Source organism: Petromyzon marinus (assembly GCF_048934315.1).
Source record: "Petromyzon marinus isolate PM22_M1 ecotype Great Lakes invasive population chromosome 67 unlocalized genomic scaffold, UKy_Petmar_22M1.pri1.0 chr67_unloc.1, whole genome shotgun sequence".
In the NCBI taxonomy this organism is placed as follows: Eukaryota; Metazoa; Chordata; class Hyperoartia; order Petromyzontiformes; family Petromyzontidae; genus Petromyzon; species Petromyzon marinus.
This window is the reverse complement of record NW_027422591.1, coordinates 496854-522512: the sequence shown is the minus strand read 5'-3', so window position 1 is coordinate 522512 and position 25659 is coordinate 496854. Positions and strand designations below refer to the sequence as shown.

At 51.3% G+C, this 25659-nt stretch overlaps 2 protein-coding genes across 3 annotated transcripts in view; one reads left to right on the top strand and one right to left on the bottom strand.

Moving 5' to 3' along the window:
- The window catches only part of LOC142907946 (mitogen-activated protein kinase kinase kinase kinase 4-like), a 109597-nt gene extending 95700 nt beyond the window's left edge, over positions 1-13897 (bottom strand). Inside the window, exons 1-2 of the mRNA XM_076057974.1 lie at positions 13363-13897; positions 12586-13000 (exon numbers count right to left, since the gene is read on the bottom strand). Coding sequence (XP_075914089.1) covers positions 12586-12645 — 60 coding nt within the window. The 5' untranslated portion in view covers positions 12646-13000; positions 13363-13897. The remainder of the gene's footprint in view (positions 1-12585; positions 13001-13362) is intronic.
- Positions 13898-22908: 9011 nt separating this feature from the next.
- Positions 22909-25659, top strand: part of GFM1 (G elongation factor mitochondrial 1) — a 49115-nt gene continuing 46364 nt past the window's right edge. The window contains exons 1-3 of one of the 2 annotated variants that reach the window (XM_076057972.1): positions 22909-22982; positions 24483-24562; positions 25263-25469. In XM_076057972.1, the coding sequence (XP_075914087.1) occupies positions 24497-24562; positions 25263-25469 (273 nt within the window). In that variant the 5' untranslated portion in view covers positions 22909-22982; positions 24483-24496. Of the gene's footprint in view, positions 22983-24482; positions 24563-25262; positions 25470-25512; position 25659 lie in introns of those variants that run through there. The other variant, XM_076057973.1, reaches the window with a different exon arrangement.

The following is a 25659-nucleotide window of genomic DNA, read 5'->3' as shown; positions in this document are numbered from 1 at the left end:
CTTCACGTTCTGCAGATGTAGATACCACTGGTTCTTCACGTTCTGTAGATACCACTGGTTCTTCACGTTCTGCAGATGTAGATGCCACTGGTTCTTCACGTTCTGTAGATGTAGATGCCACTGGTTCTTCATGTTCTGTAAATGCCACTGGTTATTCACGTTCTGTAGATGTAGATGCCACTGGTTCTTCACGTTCTGCAGATGTAGATGCCACTGGTTCTTCACGTTCTGTAGATGTAGATGCCACTGGTTCTTCACGTTCTGCAGATGTAGATACCACTGGTTCTTCACGTTCTGTAGATGTAGATGCCACTGGTTATTCATGGTCTACAGATGTAGATGCCACTGGTTCTTCACGTTCTGCAGATGTAGATACCACTGGTTCTTCACGTTCTGTAGATACCACTGGTTCTTCACGTTCTGCAGATGTAGATGCCACTGGTTCTTCACGTTCTGTAGATGTAGATGCCACTGGTTCTTCATGTTCTGCAGATATAGATGCCACTGGTTCTTCACGTTCTGCAGATGTAGATGTCAATGGTACTTCACGTTCTACAGATGTAGATGCCACTGGTTCTTCACGCTCTGCAGATGTAGATGCCACTGGTTCTTCACGTTCTGCAGATGTAGATACCACTGGTTCTTCATGTCCCACGCGGCCACGGTTTGACCCAAAAGTAAAAACCCAACCAGGTCCGAGGGCTCCACACCGTTCAAGTCTGGACATTCGCCTACAAAACGACTTTTTTTATTTTCTCCCCGTATAATAGAGGACCGGGTTACCACCTTGCACACACAATGGGCACCGCTGTGGCTAGGAGATGTTGACTACCTCGCCTGGTATACAGGAAGTCGTGGGTTCGATCCCGACCCTGATGACGCCTGCTGTATATTTGGAGTGTCTCTCCCTCTCACCATCATCACGGTGGCTATGAGATGTTAACTACCTCGCCTGGTATACAGGAAGTCGTGGCTTCGATCCCGATCCTGACGACGCCTGCTGTATATTTGGAGTTTGCATCTCTCCCTCTCACCATCATCACGGTGGCTATGAGATGTTAACTACCTTGCCTGGTATACAGGAAGTCGTGGGTTCGATCCCGACCCTGACGACGCCTGCTGTATATTTGGAGTCTGCATCTCTCCCTCTCACCATCATCACGGTGGCTATGATATGTTAACTACCTCGCCTGGTATACAGGAAGTCGTGGGTTCGATCCCGACCCTGACGACGCCTGCTGTATATTTGGAGTCTCCGTGTCTCTCTCTCATCATCAAGGTGGCTATGAGATGTTAACTACCTCGCCTGGTATACAGCAAGTCGTGGTTTCGATCGTCAGACAATGACAACGCCTGCGATAGTTTAACACCCCAATAAGGAGGCTTTCACGACCAATATTATCCATAAAATAGGTTCTTACACGCTTTTTATTAACTCACTGTCTGTTGTTGTCGTTCTTGTTGTATCCTCAAATCTTGTAACTCAATTGCAACCCACTTCCCAATGTGATATCGACTGAAAACTTGGAATGCTTATGTCATACTGATGACAATACTATATTCTATCATAAAAAAATATATATTTTGAAACAATCTTTTTACACACTTTCATTTAACTCGCTCTGTCTGTTGTATCCTTAAATCTTGCGACTCAATTTTAAACCACTTCCCAATGTGATATCGACTACAAACTTGGTATACTGATGTCATACTGATGACAATACTATATTCTATCATAAAAAATAAAAACATACATTTTAAAACATTATTTTTTACATCTTACGTATCGGCTTTTGGCTCTTAATTGTTCACGCTCAACTGACGTTGGCTGTGATTGGCCACGGCCCCCCCTTACGTCGGTGGCAAGTTTTTCGAGGCCACTTCCTGGAGTCGTGGTGGAAGTTCTTCCATTGCTCGCACGGTACATTTCATTAAAGCGTGTTTAAAAAAAAAATTTACTTTTTTTTGGGGGTTACATCGCGTGAATGTAAAAGTGTCGTTAAACCCGCCACGGCCAATCAGTAAAGGTTTGACACGTAAAGAAGACATGCAAACTCGCCGACTAGTTTAAACCCACGACATTTACACTTCGTGGATATTCGGAGTTTTTGCGTCTCTCCCCCTGTCCCCGTGGCCGCGCGGATTTCCCTTCGCGTCCCCCGATTTTTATCCCCCCCACATTCAGAATCAACGTCGCGCGTTTAAAGAGTCTTTGGCTGCTGCTGCTGCTGCTGCTATAAATGTCCACACGATGATGATGATAGCCGTCACTTTGTTCGAGCCTGATATCATTTGCGATGGCCAGGTCGGGGCTGAACAAAAGCGCCACGTAGCAGCCCGCGTGTTAGGGCCTTTACTATACCGCTAAAATAAAATAATGGTTTTAGTTTAACAATGTGACGCAATCCTTCGGCCGACAGCAAGCAACGCCCATGTTCATTCGGCACGGTGGCCAGGAGATGTTAACTACCTCGCCTGGTATACAGGAGGTCGTGGGTTCGATCCTTGGACCCTGACGCCTGCTGTATATTTTGGAGTCTGCGTGTCTCTCTCTCACCATCATCATCACGGTGGCCAGGAGATGTTAACTACCTCGCCCGGTATACAGAATGTCGTGGGTTCGATCCTTGGACCCTGACGCCTGCTGTATATTTTTGAGTCTGCGTGTCTCTCTCTCACCATCATCACGGTGGCCAGGAGATGTTAACTACCTCGCCTGGTATACAGGATGTCGTGGGTTCGATCCTTGGACCCTGACGCCTGCTGTATATTTTGGAGTCTGCGTGTCTCTCTCTCTCTCACCATCATCACGGTGCCCAGGAAATGTTAACTACCTCGCCTGGTATACAGGATGTCGTGGGTTCCATCCTTGGACCCTGACCCCTGCTGTATATTTTGGAGTCTGCGTGTCTCTCTCTCTCTCTCACCATCACGGTGCCCAGGAAATGTTAAAAACCTCGCCTGGTATACAGGATGTCGTGGGTTCCATCCTTGGACCCCGACGCCTGCTGTATATTTTGGAGTCTACATGTCTCTCTCTCACCATCACGGTGCCCAGGAAATGTTAACTACCTCGCCTGGTATACAGGAGGTCGTGGGTTCGATCCTTGGACCCTGACGCCTGCTGCTGTATATTTTGGAGTCTGCGTGTCTCTCTCTCTCACCATCATCATCACGGTGGCCAGGAGATGTTAACTACCTCGCCTGGTATACAGGATGTCGTGGGTTCCATCCTTGGACCCTGACACCTGCTGTATATTTTGGAGTCTGCGTGTCTCTCTCTCTCTCACCATCATCACGGTGCCCAGGAAATGTTAAAAACCTCGCCTGGTATACAAGATGTCGTGGGTTCGATCCTTGGACCCTGACGCCTGCTGCTGTATATTTTGGAGTCTGCGTGTCTCTCTCTCTCTCTCACCATCATCACGGTGCCCAGGAAATGTTAACTACCTCGCCTGGTATACAGGATGTCGTGGGTTCGATCCTTGGACCCTGACGCCTGCTGCTGTATATTTTGGAGTCTGCGTGTCTCTCTCTCACCATCATCACGGTGGCCAGGAGATGTTAACTACCTCGCCTGGTATACAGGATGTCGTGGGTTCGATCCTTGGACCCTGACGCCTGCTGTATATTTTGGAGTCTGCGTGTCTCTCTCTCACCATCATCATCACGGTGGCCAGGAGATGTTAACTACCTCGCCTGGTATACAGGAGGTCGTGGGTTCGATCCTTGAACCCTGACGCCTGCTGCTGTATATTTTGGAGTCTGCGTGTCTCTCTCTCTCACCATCATCACGGTGCCCAGGAAATGTTAACTACCTCGCCTGGTATACAGGATGTCGTGGGTTCGGTCCTTGGATCCTGACGCCTCCTGTATATTTTGGAGTCTGCGTGTCTCTCTCTCACCATCATCATCACGGTGGCCAGGAGATGTTAACTACCTCGCCTGGTATACAGGATGTCGTGGGTTCCATCCTTGGACCCTGACACCTGCTGTATATTTTGGAGTCTGCGTGTCTCTCTCTCTCTCACCATCATCACGGTGCCCAGGAAATGTTAAAAACCTCGCCTGGTATACAAGATGTCGTGGGTTCGATCCTTGGACCCTGACGCCTGCTGCTGTATATTTTGGAGTCTGCGTGTCTCTCTCTCTCTCTCACCATCATCACGGTGCCCAGGAAATGTTAACTACCTCGCCTGGTATACAGGATGTCGTGGGTTCGATCCTTGGACCCTGACGCCTGCTGCTGTATATTTTGGAGTCTGCGTGTCTCTCTCTCACCATCATCACGGTGGCCAGGAGATGTTAACTACCTCGCCTGGTATACAGGATGTCGTGGGTTCCATCCTCGGACCTTGACGCCTGCTGTATATTTTGGAGTCTGCGTGTCTCTCTCTCTCTCTCCCTCTCTCCCCCGATGCCGCGTGGTTTTTTTCTCTCCGGCTCCTCCAGGTTTCCTCCTCCACGTTTAGAATCGGCATCACAAGTTTAAGAGTTGAAGATGATGGAGAGCCGCGCTGCCACTTTGCTCGAGCTGCTATCATCCGCGATGGCCCGGTCGGGGCTGAACAAAAGCGCCACGTGGCAGCAGCCTGCGTCTGGGGCCTTCAACTACACCGCGGAAATAAAATAATGGTTTGGGTTGAACAATGTGATGCAATCCTCCGGCCGACGGCAAGCAACCGCAACCTGCTCATTCGGCGCGCTCATTTGCAACCGCACAAGGTCCTTCGATTTGCCACTCGCGGCCAACTCGAGGCGGGACGAAAACCCCCGCCGCTCGATGACACAACCGAGCACACGCTTGGCCCAGTTCGAGTCGAAACGACAAAACCCCAACGTCAACGAGCACAACAAACAAAAAACTCCCCGTGACCGCCAGCTTCCGAACCGTCAAAGCGAACACGGCGATTAGCCCTTTGGTTCTGTTCGGTAAAGTCACGCAGGGTAAAAATAACAATAAAATAACAAAAAAATCACGACGTTTCGGCCAACTCAAGGCCAACTTGAGGCGGGACGAAAACCCCCGCCGCTCGATGACACAACCGAGCACACGCTTGGCCCAGTTCGAGTCGAAACGACAAAACCCGGGCAACCAGCGATTCCCAACGTCAACGAGCACACCAAACAAAAAACTCCCCGTGACCGCCAGCTTCCGAACCGTCAAAGCGAACACGGCGATTAGCTCTTTGGTTCTATTCGGTAAAATCACGCAGGGTAAAAATAACAATAAAATAACAAAAAAAAATCACGACGTTTACAGCCACAGCACAAGTGGCCTTCATCAGGTTGAAGGGACTGGACTGTCCAATCACAAAAGCTTCAAAAATCTAGAACACAATGATTATTATTATTATTATTTATCGTTGTTGTCACCGTTATAATCCGTCGGTTTCAAAATGAGTCATTAATCCGCGCCGGCACGCCGATCTCAGCCGCGCGCATAAAATCGCCGATCCGGCAAACGCCACGGACGGCGGGCAGGCGGGGACCCCCCCCCCCCGTAAGCGGCGTTCGGTGTGTTGGTGTGTTGGTGTGTTGGTGTGTTGGTGTGTTGGTGTGTTGATGTGTTGATGTGTTGATGTGTTAGTGTGTTGGTGTGTTGGTGTGTTGGTGTGTTGATGTGTTGGTGTGTTGGTGTGTTGATGTGTTGGTGTGTTGATGTGTTGATGTGTTGGTGTGTTGGTGCGTTGGTGTGTTGGTGTGTTGATGTGTTGGTGTGTTGGTGTGTTGGTGTGTTGGTGTGTTGATGTGTTGGTGTGTTGGTGTGTTGGTGTGTTGGTGTGTTGATGTGTTGGTGTGTTGGTGTGTTGGTGTGTTGATGTGTTGGTGTGTTGATGTGTTGGTGTGTTGGTGTGTTGGTGTGTTGATGTGTTGGTGTGTTGGGGGGGGGGGGGCGGACGCTCAACATTTTCCGCCCGCGTCCTCAAGTTCCTACGTTCGTCGCCCGCACGCGGTCGACCGAAATCCACGTTTGGGCCGTCAGGTCTCCGGGTGCCGGGTGGTCCGGGCAATCGCCGATTCAATCCGGTCGCTTCGGTCGCTCGCAGGCGCTCGCCCAGTTCCGAACCGAAACCATTTGCGAATTTCGCCACGCGGTTTTAAAAGGCCTCACCGAGCAACCACCCCTGGGCTATCACAAACCGGTAGCTCAACGAAGTGGCCCATGTGACCATCACCACCATCGTCGCGTGGAAATTTATAGCGGTAGCCAAATACACTTTCTTGAATGCGTGACGTTCATTATAAATGAGGAGGAGGGGATGGAGGGGGGGAAGAAACCGGAGGACCCGGAGAAAAATCCACGAAAACCACCACGGGAAGGAGACACGAACACTTCAAATATACAGCAGCAGCAGCAGCAGGCATCGTCAGGATCGGGATCGAACCCACGACCTCCTGTAGACCAGGCGAGGTAGATGACATCTCATAGCCACTGTGATGATGATGACAGAGAGACGCAGACTCCAAATATACAGCAGCAGGCATCGTCAGGGGTCGGGGATCGAACCCACAACCTCCTGTATACCAGGCGAGGTAGTCAACATCTCCTAGCCACCGTGATGATGATGATGAGAGAGAGAGAGACGCAGGCTTCAAATATACAGCAGCAGGTATCGTCAGGGTTGGGATAGAACCCATGACCTTCTGCGCACCGGGCGAGGTAGTTAACATCTCCTCGCAAGGATTATGATGATGAGAGAGAGACAATGCAAACTCCAAATATACAGCAGCAGCAGCAGGCATCGCCAGGGTCAGGATTGAACCCAAGACCTCCTGCGCACCAAGCGAGGTAGTCAACATCTCCTAGCCACAGTGATGATGATGATGAGAGAGAGAGACGCAGACTCCAAATATACAGCAGCAGGCGTCGGGATCGAACCCACGACCTCCTGTAGGCCAGGCAAGGTAGTCAACATCTCCTAGCCACCGTGACGATGAGAGAGAGAGACACGCAGACTTCAAATATACAGCAGCAGGCATCGTCTGGGTCGGGATCGAACCCATGCCCCTCTGTGCACCGGGCGAGGTAGTCAACATCTCCTTGCCACCGTGATGATGATGATGAGAGACACCACAAACTCCAAATATACAGCAGCAGGCATCGTCAGGGCTGGGATAGAACCCATGACCTTCTGCACACCGGGCGAGGTAGTTAACATCTCCTCGCAAGGATTATGATGATGAGAGTGAGACACTGCAAACTCCAAATATACAGCAGCAGGCATCGTCAGGGCTGGGATAGAACCCATGACCTTCTGCGCACCGGGCGAGGTAGTTAACATCTCCTAGCCACCGTGATGATGATGATGAGAGAGACACGCAGACTCCAAACATACAGCAGCAGGCGTCAGGGTTGGGATCGAACCCACGACCTCCTGTAGACCAGGCGAGGTAGTCAACATCTCCTAGCCACCGTGATGATGATGAGAGAGAGACACAGACTTCAAATATACAGCAGCAGGCATCGTCAGGGTCGGGATCGAACCCACGACCTCCTGTATACCAGGTGAGGTAGTTAACATCTCCTAGCCACCGTGATAACGATGATGAGACACCACAAACTCCCAATATACAGCAGCAGGCATCGTCAGGGCTGGGATAGAACCCATGACCTTCTGAGCACCGGGCGAGGTAGTTAACATCTCCTCGCAAGGATTATGATGATGAGAGAGAGACAATGCAAACTCCAAATATACAGCAGCAGGCATCGCCAGGGTCAGGATTGAACCCAAGACCTCCTGCGCACCAGGCGAGGTAGTTAACATCTCCTTGCCACCGTGATGATGATGAGAGAGAGAGACACGCAGACTTCAAATATACAGCAGCAGGCATCGTCAGGGTCGGGATCGAACCCAAGACCTCCTGCGCACCTGGCGAGGGAGTTAACATCTCATAGCCACAGTGATGATGATGATGAGAGAGAGAGAGAAGCAGACTCCAAATATACAGCAGCAGGCGTCAGGGGTCGGGATCGAACCCACGACCTCCTGTATACCAGGCAAGGTAGTCAACATCTCCTAGCCACCGTGATGATGAAAGAGAGAGAGACACGCAGACTTCAAATATACAGCAGCAGGCATCGTCAGGGCTGGGATAGAACCCATGACCTTCTGCGCACCGGGCGAGGTAGTTAACATCTCCTTGCCACCGTGATGATGATGATGAGAGAGAGGGACGCAGACTTCAAATATACAGCAGCGGCAGGCATCGTCAGGGTCGGGATCGAACCCACGACCTCCTGCATACCAAGCGAGGTAGTTAACATCTCCTTGCAAACCGTGATGATGATGATGAGACACGCAAACTCCGAATATACAGCAGCAGGCATCTTCCGGGTCGGGATCGAACCCACGACCTCCTGTAGACCAGGCGAGGTAGTTATCATCTCCTAGCCACCGTGATGATGATGATGAGACACCACAAACTCCAAATATACAGCAGCAGGCGTCTTCAGGGTCGGGATCGAACCCACGACACCTCCTGCGCAACCGGGCGAGGTAGTTAACATCTCCCTGCCACCGCTCGTACCAAATCACACCTCCTCAAATCGCGCAGTCCATCGAGGCCCGCCTGACCTAGGGCCCTCTTGGCGAGCCACCGTGACCTGTGGAGGAGGAAGTTACCCCAACCCGTACCTCTCCTCCCTCCACGCCGCGTGAAGGCAAAACAATTCCTCCCAAGGCTCCACACCACCGCAGACTCCGCACACCGCTACACCAGAGCTACTCATTTGAAAGTACACACAGGTAACAAAGGTCCCCCGTGTAGCCTCTTAATAAGGCTTGTCGGGGCAAGTGCTGTTAGTAGCGAGCAGCACCTGTTAAGGCTACCGGCACTCTGTGGCAACACGAGGTGGGGGTGGGGTGGCTAACCAGCACCACGCCCGGCCGCCTTTGTCTCTCCCCCCCCCCCCCAGTAGCGATGTTTACACATCACACCAGGTACTCGTTTGATGCCGAGTGGACCTAGGGGAGGCCCAGGCAAGGGTCAAATAATCGTCACTGGGTGTTGGCCGTGAGCGGGAATCGAACTCGGGTCGCCGGGTTCGTAAGCGCTGCGTAGCGCTAACCGCTGCACCACCGCTCCCCCCACACAGACACACATTCAGACACACACACACGCGCGCACACACAACACGGCAAATATTCACACATGTCACACGTCTCAAAAGACAAAGAGACACGCACGTTCCACATTTCACAACAGTCACCTCACACCCACACACACAATAACACAGACACACACAATACCACACACATTAACACATTAACACACCGATACATGACACACACACAGACACACATTAATACACACATTAACACACAGACACATGACACATTGACACACACAAACACACATTGACACACACACATTAACAGACACAATGCCACACACATACAATGATACACATTAACACACACACCGACACATGACACACACACAGACACACATTAACACACACACCAACACATGACACACATTGACCACACACATTAACAGACACAATGCCACACACATACAATGATACACATTAACACACACACCGACACATGACACACACACAGACACATGACACACAGACACACATTAACACACATTAACACACACACCAACACATGACACACATTGACCACACACATTAACAGACACAATGACACACACACATTAACAGACACAATGACACACACATTAACAGACACAATGACACACACATTAACAGACACAATGACACACACATTAACAGACACAATGACACACACATTAACAGACACAATGACACACACACATTAACAGACACAATGACACACACACACATTAACAGACACAATGACACACACACATTAACAGACACAATGACACACACACATTAACAGACACAATGACACACACACACATTAACAGACACAATGACACACACACACATTAACAGACACAATGACACACACACACATTAACAGACACAATGACACACACACACATTAACAGACACAATGACACACACACACATTAACAGACACAATGACACACACACACATTAACAGACACAATGACACACACACATTAACAGACACAATGACACACACATTAACAGACACAATGACACACACACATTAACAGACAATGACACACACACATTAACAGACAATGACACACACACATTAACAGACACAATGACACACACACATTAACAGACACAATGACACACACACATTAACAGACACAATGACACACACACATTAACAGACACAATGACACAAACACATTAACAGACACAATGACACACACATTAACAGACACAATGACACACACACATTAACAGACACAATGACACACACACACATTAACAGACACAATGACACACACACATTAACAGACACAATGACACACACATCAACAGACACAATGACACACACACATCAACAGACACAATGACACACACAGACACAATGACACACAGACACAATGACACAATGACACACAGACACAATGACACACAGACACACACAATGACACACAGACACACACAATGACACACAATGACACACACAGACAATGACACAGACAATAAGACACAGACAATAAAACACACGCAATAACACACACAGACGCAATAACACCCACAGACGCAATAACACCCAGACGCAATAACACACACACATTAACAGACACAATGACACATTAACAGACACAATGACACACACAGACACAATGACACACACAGACACAATGACACACACACAATGACACACAGACAATAACACAGACAATGACACAGACAATGACACAGACAAAATAACACACAATAACAGAGACACAATAACACACAGACGCAATAACACACACAGACACAATAACACACACAGACACAATAACACACACATCCTCAGACAAAGAACCCCCCCGTGTAGCCTCAACAGTCTGTAGGGGCAAGTGCTGTTAGTAGCGAGTAGCAGCAGCAGCAGCTATGAAGGTAGACACAGACAAAGGTCCCCCGTGTAGCCTCTAACAGACTGTAGGGGCAAGTGCTGTGAGTAGCGAGTAGCAGCAGCGCCTATGAAGGTAGATACAGACAAAGGTCCCCCGTATAGCCTCTACAGGCTGTAGGGGCAAGTGCTGTTAGTAGCGAGTAGCAGCACCTATGAAGGTAGACACAGACAAAGATCCCCCGTGTAGCCTCTACAGACTGCTGGGGCAAGTGCTGTTAGTAGCGAGTAGCAGCAGCACCTATGAAGGTAGACACAGACAAAGATCCCCCGTGTAGCCTCTACAGACTGCTGGGGCAAGTGCTGTTAGTAGCGAGTAGCAGCAGCACCTATGAGGGCTACCGGCACTGTGGCACACGAGGTGGTGGGTGGCCAGCACCACGCCCGGCCGCCTTTGTCTCCCCCATTGGCGACGTTTTACACCATATTACCAGGTACTCATTTGAGGCCGAGCCGACCTAGGGGAGGACCCAGGTTCAGATAATCGTCACCGACGTTGGCCGTGAGCGGGAATCGAACTCGGGTCGCCGGGTTCGTAGCGCAGCGGTGCAGCGCTAACCACTGCACCACCGCTCCCCCCACACAACACACCCCAGAGTCAGGCCTACCCCTTCCTCGGCATCCCTCGCAAAGCCCCCACTCTTGCCTGACCCCTCGTACCGACCGGGGTCGCACCTCGCCGGCAGGGACCGGAACCCTTCACACCTCCCCCCCTAACCACTGCACCACCGCTCCCCCCACACAACACACACCCCAGAGTCAGGCCTACCCCTTCCTCGGCATCCCCCTCAAACCCCCCACTCTTGCCTGACCTCTCGTACCGACCGGGTAAGCACCTCGCCGGCAGGGACCGGAACCCTTCACACCTCCCCCCTAACCACTGCACCACCGCTCCCTCACACAACACACACCCCAGTCAGGCCTACCCCTTCCTCGGCATCCCTCGCAAAGCCCCCACTCTTGCCTGACCTCTCGTACCGACCGGGTAAGCACCTCGCTGGCAGGGACCGGAACCCTTCACACCTCCCCTCCTAACAACTGCACCACCGCTCCCTCACACAACACACACCCCAGAGTCAGGCCTACCCCTTCCTCGGCATCCCTCGCAAAGCCCCCACTCTTGCCTGACCTCTCGTACCGACCGGGTAAGCACCTCGCCAGCAGGGACCGGAACCCTTCACACCTCCCCTCCTAACCACTGCACCACCGCTCCCCCCACACAACACACACCCCAGAGTCAGGCCTACCCCTTCCTCGGAATCCCCCTCAAACCCCCCACTCTTGCCTGACCTCTCGTACCGACCGGGTAAGCACCTCGCCGGCAGGGACCGGAACCCTTCACACCTCCCCTCCTAACCACTGCACCACCGCTCCCCCCACACAACACACACCCCAGAGTCAGGCCTACCCCTTCCTCGGCATCCCTCGCAAAGCCCCCACTCTTGCCTGACCACTCGTACCGACCGGGGTCGCACCTCGCCGGCAGGGACCGGAACCCTTCACACCCTCCCTCCCCACCTCACAAATCCGACACCACAACCACAACAACAACCACCACCACAACAATGACCACGAACTGCAACCTTAAACGTCTCACCTTGAGGGCAGAGAGGTCAATCTCGTCCAAGCTTCGAGCTGGAGAGTCGTTAGCCATCATTTTCCAATCCGGTTCTCGGGTAGAATATGAAGAAATCTCTCCGTCTTCGCTGTATTTCTCTCTCTCTTCTTCTTCTTCTCCGGTATCAATGAAACAACTAAAACGATGAATTAATCTTTTTTTTGCCCGACTTGCCAATTCGCATAAGCCGCCGATTAAATCGCTTGCTTTGTCTAAACAAAGAATAGCAAGCCCTCGTTTTAAACTGCGCCTTTGAACGACTGGCTGAATGAATGTCGAAGCGAACACGTTTATTGTGTCGCGTTACAGATGCCCGGGGCCACTAACGTTTTAAACACCACGCGTCTAAAGCTAGCTATTCAGAGTCGCTGCAACAACAACGACGATGATGATGCTGATGGGGAAGAAGAATTTGAAAAAAAAAATAATTACAGAACGACAAATCTGGGGTTTACGGTTACAAAAAAAAATTGAACAAAAAAAATTCAAAGGGGTTTCAAAAATCTACGTAAAGGATTCCGTAGAATTTTTTTTTTAAATTTTTGCGCGTTAACGTGAGGCTCTGTGTGGATTGTTACCAAACTGCTCTGTTTAGAACAGCAACCACGGTCAACAACAGCAGCGGACGAATGAATATCCCACCACCACCACCAAGCGCAGTGTCACGTTCTCGCAGCGTCAATCACCACCAAGTTAATTGGTCCATTAACATTAATTTGGATGCACGCGCGAAATTAATAAGTGGTTTGGATTTACCCGCCGCCGCTTATTGTTGTTGTTGCTGATGCCTGCTGCTGCTGTTGTTGATCGGGATTGAGATATCGACGGTTAACAGTTTCGGGCTAAAGCGGACACTCTGGGAATGAATGAACGCGCGTTGTTGGCCCGTTTTTGGTTGGTTGGGTTGGTTTGTTGTTGATTGCTGTTGGTCGAGGTTGTCTGTGCCTGCTGGCGGGGCGCGGTCGTTAACAGCAGCCGCCGCCGCTGCCGCTGTCGTTCCTCCTTCTCCTCCTTCTTCTCCTCGTCGACGTTTCAGGCCACCTCCTTCTCCTCTCGCTCCTTCACGGCCATTGCACGACCGAACGCGGGCGGTGGCAGCAGCAGCAGCAACAACCCCACCACCACCACCAACCCACCACCACCACCACCCACACACCCAATGCTCTTCTTGCTTAACCCCCCCCCGCACAATAGGCAGGGGCGGTGTGGTGGTGGTAGCAGCAGCAGCAGCCACCGGCGATACCGCGGAGGAAGAGGGAAAGAGACAGAGAGGGAAGTTGGTGGGGGCGAGGTTTTTTTTTTGTTTATATACCGCGGAGGTAACACGTAGGGCGGGGCTCTAAGCAGAGGGGGGGGGGAGGGTTTGTGGGCGGGGTTTAGTCGCGTCGAGCGGCTGTGATAGGGCGGAGCGGGTCGGTTGTGGGCGTGGTCAATGAAGTTTATGGGCGGGGTAGCCAGCAAGCAGGCCAACCCAACGCCCGGGCTGGAGGAGGCGGGCGATACCGCGGAGGGAGAGGGAAAGAGAGACAGAGGAGGAGTGGTTGGTAGGGGGGAGGGGCGAGGTTTTTTTGTTTATATACCGCGGAGGTGCGTGGGCGGGGCTTAAACGAGGGGTGTGGGCGGGGTTTAAGTCGTATCGCTGCGGTTGTGGATAGGGCCAGCGAATTGGTGTGGGCGTGGGTCAATGAGGTTTATGGGCGGGGCAGCAGCAGCCACCAACCACCCGGGTTAAAGAGGCGACGATACCGTGGACGGAGGCAGGAGAGTGGTGGCGGGGGCGAGGATTTTTTTTGTTTATATACCGCAGAGGTGCGTGGGCGGGGCTAAGCAGGGTTTATATGTGGGCGGGGTTTAGTCGCGTAGCGCGGTTGTGATAGGGCCAGCGGGTTGTTTGTGGGCGTGGTCAATGAGGTTTATGGGCGGGGCAGCAGCAGACAGACAACCATCCCCTCGGGCTAAGGTGGCGGCGATACCGCAGAGTGAGACAGAGAGAGTGGTGGGGTGAGGGCGAGGTTTTTTTTGTTTATATACCGCGGAGGTGCGTGGGCGGGGCTAAGCAGTGGGCGGGGTTTAGTCGCGTCGCGCGGTTGTGATAGGGCGGGCGAGTTATTGTGGGCGTGGTCAATGAGGTTTATGGGTGGGGCAGCAGCAGCAGACAGACAACCATCCCTTCGGGCTAAGGTGGCGGCTATACCGCGGAGTGAGACAGAGAGAGGAGTGGCGGGGGGCGAGGTTTTTTTTGTTTATATACCGCGGAGGTGCGTGGGCGGGGCTAAGCAGGGGGTCGTGGGCGGAGTTTAGTCGTGTAGCAGGGCTGTGATAGGGCGAGCCGGGTTAGTGTGGGCGTGGTTAATGACATTTATGGGCGGGGTAGCAACAGCAGCCACCAGCACCTGGGCGGAGGCGGCGGCGATACCATGGACGGAGACAGAGAGGAAGTGGTGGGGGGCGAGGTTTTTTTTGTTTATATACCGCGGAGGTGCGTGGGCGGGGCTAAGCAGGGGGTTGTGGGCGGGGTTTAGTCGCGTCGCGCGGCTGTGATAGGGCGGGCGAGTTAGTGTGGGCGTGGTCAATGAGGTTTATGGGCGGGGCCAGCAGCAGACACCAATCCCACGGGGCTAAGGTGGCTGCGATACCGCGGAGTGAGACAGAGAGGAGTGGTGGGGGGGGCGAGGTTTTTTTTGTTTATATACCGCGGAGGTGCGTGGGCGGGGCTAAGCAGGGGGTTGTGGGCGGGGTTTAGTCGCGTCGCGCGGCTGTGATAGGGCGGGCGAGTTAGTGTGGGCGTGGTTAATGAGGTTTAATGGGCGGGGCAACAGCAGCTTTCGTTACTGCACGGAAATCATAATCTTTGGTTCTTTCGGTAAAGTCACGTAGATAGGAAATATTTTTTTATTATTTTTTTTAAATTTTCTATCTACGGCACTTTATGGAAAGAACAAATTTTCACAGCAAATTTTCTTGCTGTGGTTTTCACACCTGATGATGATTGCTTGTGTTGCAATCGAAACGTCGTGAGAATTTTATTGTTTTATTATTTTATTGTTTCCCTTCTACGTGACTTTACCGAAAGAACCAAGCATATAATGTCTGACCCCCACCCCCTAGGTGCGTGACGTCATTTATGGACGGCCCCTATAAACATCAATTGCCCCTGCAGTCTGCATATCTGAAAACGGTCCAGGTGGCCTTCGCCTAGGTCGACTCGGCCTCAAACGAGTCCACGGTGACAGCGGGGAGACAAAGGCGGCCGGGCGTGGTGCTGGTGGCCACCCACCCACAGTGACAGCCTTCAGAAAGGTGCTACTTGCTAACGGCACCTGCCCCCGACACTCTTATCAAGGCTACACGGACGCTTGTGTGGCCCGAAACGTCGTGATTTATTTTATTTTCTACCCACGTGATGACTTTACCGACGGAACCGAAGAGATTTTGGATCCCTGCAGTCACGAAAGCTTTAAATCAAGATTGGACAGTATTCTTATTTCTCAGGCCTCCCTGATACACTACTGTGGGTGTGGCTACCGGGTATGGTGGGCGTCTCTATGCTAATTTATATATAATTGTAGGCGTGTCCAATGCCGAATGGGCGGGGCCAAGGGCTATTAACAGCTGACGAACTCAGAACGGAACGCGCTGTTCCGCACACTGTAACCCCTCCACAAAGACAAAGGTCCCCCGTGTAGCCTCAACAGACTGCTGGGGCAAGTGCTCTTAGTAGCGAGTAGCAGCAGCTATGAAGGTAAACACAGACAAAGGTCCCCCGTGCAGCCTCTACATACGCCTGGGGCAAGTGCTGTTAGCAGCGAGTAGCAGCAGCACCTGTGAAGGTAGAAACAGACAAAGGTCCCCCGTGTAGCCTCTACAGATTGCTGGGGCACGTGCTGTTAGTAGCGAGTAGCAAGCAGCAGCACCTATGAAGGCTACCGGCACTGTGGCACACGAGGGGGTGGGTGCCCAGCGCCACGCACGGCCGCCTTTGTCTCCCCCCAATGGCGATGTAACACACCCATCCGTAGCCAGATACTCATTCGAGGCCGAGTCGACCTAGAGGACACCCCAGGACCGGTTCAGATAATCGTCACCGGTGTTCGGTGTTTGTTGGTGGTGGCGGTGGTGTTTGGTAGTGGTGTGGTGGTGGCGGTGGTGTTTGGTGGTGGTGGTGGCGGTGTTTGGTGGCGGTGGTGGTGGCGGTGGTGGTGGCGGTAGTGTTTGGTGGTGGTGTTGGTGGCGGTGGTGGCGGTGGTGTTTGGTGGTGGTGGTGGCGGCGTTTGGTGGTGGTGGTGGCGGTGGTGTTTGGTGGTGGTGGTGTTTGGTGGTGGTGGCGGTGGTGTTTGATGGTGGTGGCGGTGGTGTTTGGCAGTGGTGTGGTGGTGGCGGTGGTGTTTGGTGGTGGTGGCGGTGGTGATTGGTGGTGGTGGCTAACCGCTGTCCCACCGCTCCCACAGCCACACAGCAGGGGAGGGAGGGAGTGGGGGGTAGCATTGGATCTGTAGGCAATGAACAGAGCACGTTGCCAAAGCACAGAACGTGCCGGCGAAATTTCTTTTTTAAAAAAAGAATAAGAAGAATAACTCACAAGTCGTCTTGAAGCTACGCGGTAGATGGCGGCGGTGCGGGTGGTGGGTGTATGATGTGGAGGAACGATTGCATTTGCCACGTGTTCGTAGCAATGATGATGTCTTTTTGATTTAAAGCTTTCGTGACTGCAGTAATTCATATTCTTAGCTCTTTCGGTAAAGTCACGTTGAAGGGAAACAATAAAATAATAAAATATATCTATAAAACAATAAAAAAAATTCTCACGACGTTTCGACCATAACACAAACGGTCGTCATCAGGTGTGTCGGTTTGCATACATTTATTTTTAAACGGTGTATTTATTTATGTATAAAACCCGTCAGCGCCACGTGCACCGATTTGTCAGTTTATTTATTCTAAATTCTAAATAAACTGACAAATCGCTGCGCGTGGCGCTGACGGTTTTCATAAATAAATAAATACACCGTTTAAAAATAAATAAATTTATGCAAACCGACACACCTGATGACGACCATTTGTGTTATGGTCGAAACGTCGTGAGAATTTTTTTTATTGTTTTATATATATATTATTATTTTATTGTTTCCCTTCAACGTGACTTTACCGAAAGAGCTAAGAAAAATGATGTCTTCGCAAGTGGGGTGAGTGGTTGGGTGAGTGGTTGGGTGAGTGAGCGGCTCAGTGAATCGGGTGGCTGAGTTAGTGGGTGAGTAAAGTGTGCCACATGAAGCTCGTGCGGGGGGCTGAAGCATAAGATGTTATAAAGGGGGGCCCTAAATTTAGCTGTCAAAATAACACACGTACATATATTAAAACACACAAAGGCCGTAGCCATTGAGTCCACATTGGGGGGGGGGGGGACCAAATCTTCCAGGGGGAGTCTGGTGGTCCCCCACGGACCCCACACAGAGAGAGAGAAAAAAAATCTAAATTTGAAAAAGATTTTCCTGCCTAAAATATATATATTTTTTAAATTCACTAACACATAGGATGGAGTTTAAAAAATATATATTTTTGCAATAATGTCTAATGGTGTATATTGTATTTCGATTTAAAGCTTTCGTGACTGCAAGGATTCATCTTCTTTGGTTCTTTCGGTAAAGTCACCACCACGTAGAATGAGAATAAAACAATAAAATAAAAAGACAATAACATTTTCACGACGTTTCGGCCGCAACACAAGTAGCCTTCTTCAGGTGAAAGAACAGAACTGTCGGGACGACAGAGCTTCAATTAACGCTGCTAAGATTAGCAGCGTCTTTTAGGAGGAGAATTTAGCATTGATATGTGAACTCCTTTTTCAAGGCTCGCCACGCCTCTCACCGAGCTTAAAAGACGCTGCGAATCTTAGCAGCGTTAATCCTAGTTATTTCAATGCTAAATTCTCCTGTTTGATTTGTACTAGGTGCCTCTGTGAATGTGTATGCTCTGACTTTAACATAGCTATTTCTGTGACCAGTCACAAGCTAATCACTCGGCTATTTCAATGCTAAATTCTATGCTAATTCCTTTGTCAAGGGGTGCCTCTGTGGATGTGTATGCTCTGACTTTAACATAGCCATTTCTGTGACCAGTCACAAGCTAATCACTCAGCTATTTCAATGCTAAATTCTATGCTAATTCCTTTGTCAAGGGGTGCCTCTGTGGATGTGTATGCTTTAACTTTAACATAACCATTTCTGTGACCAGTCACAAGCTAATCACTCAGCTATTTAAATGCTAAATTCTATGCTAATTCCTTTTGTCAAGGGGTGCCTATGCGGATGTGTATGCTTTGACTTTAACATAGCCATTTCTGTGACCAGTCACAAGCTAATCACTCAGCTATTTCAATGCTAAATTCTATGCTAATTCCTTTGTCAAGGGGTGCCTCTGCGGATGTGTATACTTTAACTTAGCTATTTCAATGCTAAATTCTATGCTAATTCCTTTGTCAAGGGGTGCCTCTGTGGATGTGTATGCTTTGACTTTAACATAGCCATTTCTGTGACCAGTCACAAGCTAATCACTCAGTTATTTCAATGCTAAATTCTATGCTAATTCCTTTGTCAAGGCGCTTTGTTTCTTCTCACACAGCTTAAAGGTCGCGATCTGAGCGTGGCTTTTTCGCTCCAGCGCTGTCCTCCAGACAGTCTCGTCCCTTCACCTGAAGAAGGCTACTTGTGTTGTGGCCGAAACGTCGTGAGAATTTTATTGTCTTTTATTTTATTATTTTATTCTCATTCTACGTGGTGGTGACTTTACCGAAAGAACCAAAGAAGATGTATATTGTATTACATTGTTCTGTTTTTACTTGTTTACCTTTCTTGTTTCATTGTTAGGGTACGTGTGGATAATAAAGAAGTGCCCGCCCCCCCCCCCCCCCCTACGAAATGTCTCCGGAGCAAAACTACATATGTAATGGCAGAGATTATGGATTAATAAAGTACAACCATAACAACAATCAAATGTTTTTTGCCGTTGGTTTTCACACCTGATGATGACTGTTGGTGTTACAGTCGAAACGTCGTGATAATTGTATTGTTTCATAAATATTTATTTTATTATTTTATTGTTTCCCTTGAACGTGACTTTGCCGAAAGAACCAAGAATATGAATTACTGCAGTCACGACAGCTTTAAATCAAAATTTAAAACAATCAAATAAACATAAATCTATTTTATAGCAATATATTGGGGGGGGGGGGACATTTTTGAGCCTATTTAAATATTGTAATTACGGTCTTGAAACACACAAATTCTTAACTTGCATAGTAAAGTAATTATATTTTTTCATTTGCTATACGGCCGGATAATACGACACATCGCTCACCTTAAACACCCAGTCGTTGACAAAAGTTGAAGGCGGTATAGTACTATAGTAATCGAGCAAGTGCAGAATCACTGAACCGGTAATTGATAGCTTGAAAGCATCTAACGCGGGGCCCTTGAAAGTGCGGGGCCCGTAGCTACTACACATGTAGCGACTTTTGCTACTGGGATCATCTGGCACTTTGTGAGTGAGCGAGCGAACGAGGTCCTTGCTTCATCCAGCAGTGGATGGAGCCTGAGCACGGTGAATTATATATCCGCGGCGTGTGAGCTTTATCGGGGTGAGGATCAATACATTGGCCAAAGATCAATAATAATACGTGTGAGTGAGTGGGTGGGTGAGTGAGTGGGTGAGTGAGTGGACGGGTGGGTGAGTGAGTGAGTGAGTGGATGGGTGACTGAGTGGGTGAGAGAGTGAGTGAGTGATTGGAGGGGTGGGTGAGTGGACGGGTGGGTGAGTGAGTGGATGGGTGACTGAGTGGGTGAGAGAGTGAGTGAGTGATTGGAGGGGTGGGTGAGTGGACGGGTGGGTGAGTGAGTGGGTGAATGAGTGGACGAGCGGGTAAGTAAGTGGGTGAGTGGACGGGTGGGTGAGTGAGTGGGTGAGTGGACGGGTGGATGAGTGAGTGGGTGAGTGAGTGGACGGGTGTGTGAGTGAGTGGGTGAGTGAGTGGACGGGTGGGTGAGTGAGTGGGTGGGTGAGTGAGTGGGTGGGTGACTGAGTGGGTGACTGAGTGGGTGAGTGAGTGAGTGATTGGACGGGTGGGTGAGTGAGTGGGTGAGTGGACGGGTGGGTGGGTGAGTGAGTGGGTGAGTGAGTGGACGAGTGGGTGAGTAAGTGGGTGAGTGGACGGGTGGGTGGGTGAGTGAGTGGGTGAGTGAGTGGACGAGTGGGTGAGTAAGTGGGTGAGTGGACGGGTGGGTGAGTGAGTGGGTGAGTGAGTGGACGGGTGGGTGAGTGGGTGAGTGAGTGGACGGGTGGGTTGGGTGGGTGGGTGAGTGAATGGGTGGGTGACTGAGTGGGTGAGTGAGTGGGTGAGTGATTGGACGGGTGGGTGAGTGGGTGGGTGAGTGGACGGATGGGTGAGTGAGTGAGTGGGTGAGTGAGTGGACGAGTGGGTGAGTAAGTGGGTGAGTGGACGGGTGGGTGAGTGAGTGGGTGAGTGGACGGGTGGATTAGTGAGTGACTTTATAAATAAATATAGACAACACGTTTTACTTAATTTAAAATACTTTTTAACAAATGTTTTCTCCGACAATAGGGGCCGTCCATAAATGACGTCATTTATGGATGGCCCCTATTATGCTAAGTAAGAAGATAGCCCTAAGACCTCATCATCTGTTAGACTCCCCCCCCACCACCATCATCTATCTGAGATGCTGACAGAGAGAGGGGCACGTGGATTATTGAACACACTGAGACATTTTGATTTAAAGCTTTCGTGACTGCAGGGATTCATATTCTTGGTTCTTTCGGTAAAGTCACGTAGAAGGGAAACAATTATCCATTATTTTTCGTCTCCCCCCTCCTCTTTTCCGAACATAGATGGACTCGTCCATCTGAATGGCTACCAAATCGCTCTCCGTGGTGCTGACGTTAAAAAAAACCCGCCACTTTTTTTTCTTCAAATTTACTTGCCGTGGTTTTCACACCTGATGATGATTGCTTGTGTTGCAGTCGAAACGTCGTGAGAATTGTATTGTTTTATATTTTTATTATTTTACTGTTTCCCTTCTACGTGGTGACTTTGCCAAAAGACCCAAGAATACACTGAGACATCTTCATCCAGCAGTGGATAGTCCACGGCGATGACGAGAATCGCATCGAGAGAGACAGAGAGAGAGAGTAGCACGTGGATTATTGAACACACACGGGGCTAGATAATTGATCACCATTACATTGACGATGCTCGTCCAGCAGTAGATAGACCACGTCGGTGACGAGAATCACACCGAGACACGGAGATAGCAACACGTGATATTGGAGTTGCTCACACGTGGCTAGAGAAATCATCACCGTCATCACATTGATTATCCTCATCCAGCAGTGGATAGAGAATCACACCGAGACACGGAGATAGGAACACGAGGTGAGATTGGAGTTGCTCACACGTGGCTAGAGAAATCGTCATCACCGTCACCACATTGATTATCCTCATCCAGCAGTGGATAGAGAATCACACCGAGACACGGTAGATAGTAACACGTGGTGAGATTGGAGTTGCTCACACGTGGCTAGAGAAATCGTCATCACCATCACCACATTGACGATGCTCATCCAGCAGTGGATAGAGAATCACACCGAGACAAAAAGATAGTAACACGTGGTGAGATTGGAGTTGCTCACACGGGGCTAGAGAAATCGTCATCACCATCACCACATTGACGATGCTCATCCAGCAGTGGATAGAGAATCACACCGAGACACAGAGATAGCAACACGTGGTGAGATTGGAGTTGCTCACACGTGGCTAGAGAAATCGCCATCACCACATTGACGATGCTCATCCAGCAGTGGATAGAGAATCACACCGAGACACAGAGATAGCAACACGTGGTGAGATTGGAGTTGCTCACACGTGGCTAGAGAAATCGCCATCACCACATTGACGATGCTCATCCAGCAGTGGATAGAGAATCACACCGAGACACAGAGATAGCAACACGTGGTGAGATTGGAGTTGCTCACACGTGGCTAGATAAATCGTCATCGCCATCACCATTGCTGGTCATCATCCAGCAGTGTATAGACCATGACGTCACCGGTGTCCAAGGCCGCCACGCGCCGGGTCACGTGCGGTGACGTTCGAGCACGAGCGGGCCGTCGGCCATCTTGGGTAGGGGTGGCGGTGGGGTGTGCACGTGACTGCGCGCCGCGAGCCAATGAGAGCGCGGTGTGGCAAAACCGGAAGTTGTGACGGCCACCTCCGACCCCCCACCCCGTAGGCCCCGCCCTCCCCTTCACCCGGCGTGACATTGAAGGAGGCTCGCGCGCGCGGGCACGTGAGTCGGCTCACCCACGTGGTGAGTGATGTGAGTGAGTGTGTGTGTGAGTGAGTGTGAGTGAGTGAGTGTGTGAGTGAGTGTGAGAGTGATTGTGTGTGGGTCATGTAGCCCGCATGCCCAGCCACCGCATGCCGAAACAGCTTTTGTTCGGCCGGATCGAGGGGGCTAAGCGGGCGAGGCACGGGGCTGGAGAAGAGATGGAGTGACGTGGTACAGGAGGACGTGGAGCTGAGTGGACTTGCCGATGACCGGTACCAGCGGTGTCAAGATCGGCCTCAGTGGAGGAGGAGGCTCGTGAAGGACGCTGCTACTGGGCAGTTGTTGGAGGCAGTCGCCCTCCAACAACAACGGAGGGCGGAGGAGCGACGCTCACAACAACGAGCGGAGCGCCGGGTGGTTAAAGCACAGCGAGTTGGCACAGTAGGGGGCACAGGTGGTGCATCAGCCAGTCATCTCAGTCAGTCGATCCGTAGCACCTGGGTCTGCCCCCGTGACCTCCTGCCAGCTGGCTTTCAACACTTCACGTGGCCTCAGGGTGCACATAGCCTGGCACACACGGGGGGCGAGGTGGTGGTGGCGATTCCACGCTCACGGTCCCGGGCCTCGCCTAGGTCGACTCAGCCTCAACGTCAGTTCGGCCGGTGCGGGAGGAAGCATCCGCCACTGGGGGAAGACAAAGGCGGCCGGGGGCGTGGTGCTGGTAGCCACCCAGCACCTCGTGTGCCACGGTGCCGGTAGCCTTAATAGGTGCTGCTACTCGCTACTAACAGCACTTTCCCCTACAGTCTGTAGAGGCTACACGGGGGATCTTTGTCTGTGTCTACCTTCATAGGTGCTGCTACTCGCTACTAACAGCACTTGCCCCAGCAGTCTGTAGAGGCTACACGGGGGACCTTTGTCTGTGTCTACCTTCATAGCTGCTGCTACTCGCTACCAACAGCACTTGCCCCTACAGTCTGTACAGGCTACACGGGGGATCTTTGTCTGTGTCTACCTTCACAGGTGCTGCTGCTACTCGCTACTAACAGCACTTGCCCCAGCAGTGTGTAGAGGCTACACGGGGGACCTTTGTCTGTGTCTACCTTCATAGCTGCTGCTGCTACTCGCTACTAACAGCACTTGCCCCAGCAGTGTGTTGAGGCTACACGGGGGACCTTTGTCTGTGTCTACCTTCATAGGTGCTGCTACTCGCTACTAACAGCACTTGCCCCAGCAGTCTGTAGAGGCTACACGGAGGACCTTTGTCTGTGTCTACCTTCATAGCTGCTGCTACTCGCTACCAACAGCACTTGCCCCTACAGTCTGTACAGGCTACACGGGGGATCTTTGTCTGTGTCTACCTTCACAGGTGCTGCTTCTACTCGCTACTAACAGCACTTGCCCCTACAGTCTGTAGAGGCTACACGGGGGACCTTTGTCTGTGTCTACCTTCATAGCTGCTGCTGCTACTCGCTACTAACAGCACTTGCCCCAGCAGTGTGTAGAGGCTACACGGGGGACCTTTGTCTGTGTGTACAGACACTGCAGGCGCCATGCTGCGAGTGACGACCCCAGCGGTGCGCTGGGCGAGCCAGGGGCGGTTACTCCGAAACAGCTCGGTACTCACACGCACTGTACACGCACTGTACACACTGCACACACTGTGCACACACTGTACACGCGCTGCACACACGCACCGCACACACGCACTGTACACACACTGTACACAAGCACGCCGCATACATACTGTACACACACTGTACACACACTGCACACTGTACACACACTGCGCACACTGTACACACACTGTACACACACCGTACACACACAGTGTACATACACACAGTGTACACAATACTGTACTCACGCCCACGGCACACACGCACTGTACACACGCACCGCACACACACTGTACACACACGTGCACTCACACATTGTACACACAGTGCACACACACGCACTGTACACACACTGTACACACACTCACTCACACACGCACACTCACACACACACAGTGTACACACACACAGTGTACACACACAGTGTACACACACAGTGTACACACACATACACGTGTACACACACTCACGTGTACACACACACACACCACGTGTACACACACACACACACCACGTGTACACACACACACACACACCACGTGTACACACACACACCACGTGCGTGCGTGAGCATCTTAACCCGGTTTCGCCGCCTTCAACGGCAGGCTAAAGACACCGGGCCTCGCTCGCTTTGGCACCCCGTAGTTCTCTATCACCGCCGCTCACCGAATGTTGCCGGTCCGCCGCCGTCGCCGCCCAGGCCCCACCGGCGCTACCGCCGCTCCGCCGGCGATCGGCGGCCTCCCCCGCGGGGGCCGGGCCGGCCGCCGCCGCCGCCGCCGCCGCCGCCGTGACCCCCAACGAGAAGATCCGGAACATCGGAATTTCGGCTCACATCGACTCGGGCAAGACGACGCTGACGGAGCGCGTGCTGTTCTACACGGGCAAGATCGCACGCATGCACGAGGTTGGGACCGACACGCTCACCACCACCACCACCACGCTCACCACCACGCTCACCACCACCACGCTCACCAACACCACGCTCACCAACACCACCACCACCACGCTCACCACCACGCTCACCACGACACTCACCACGACGCTGACGGAGCGCGTGCTGTTCTACACGGGCAAGATCGCACGCATGCACGAGG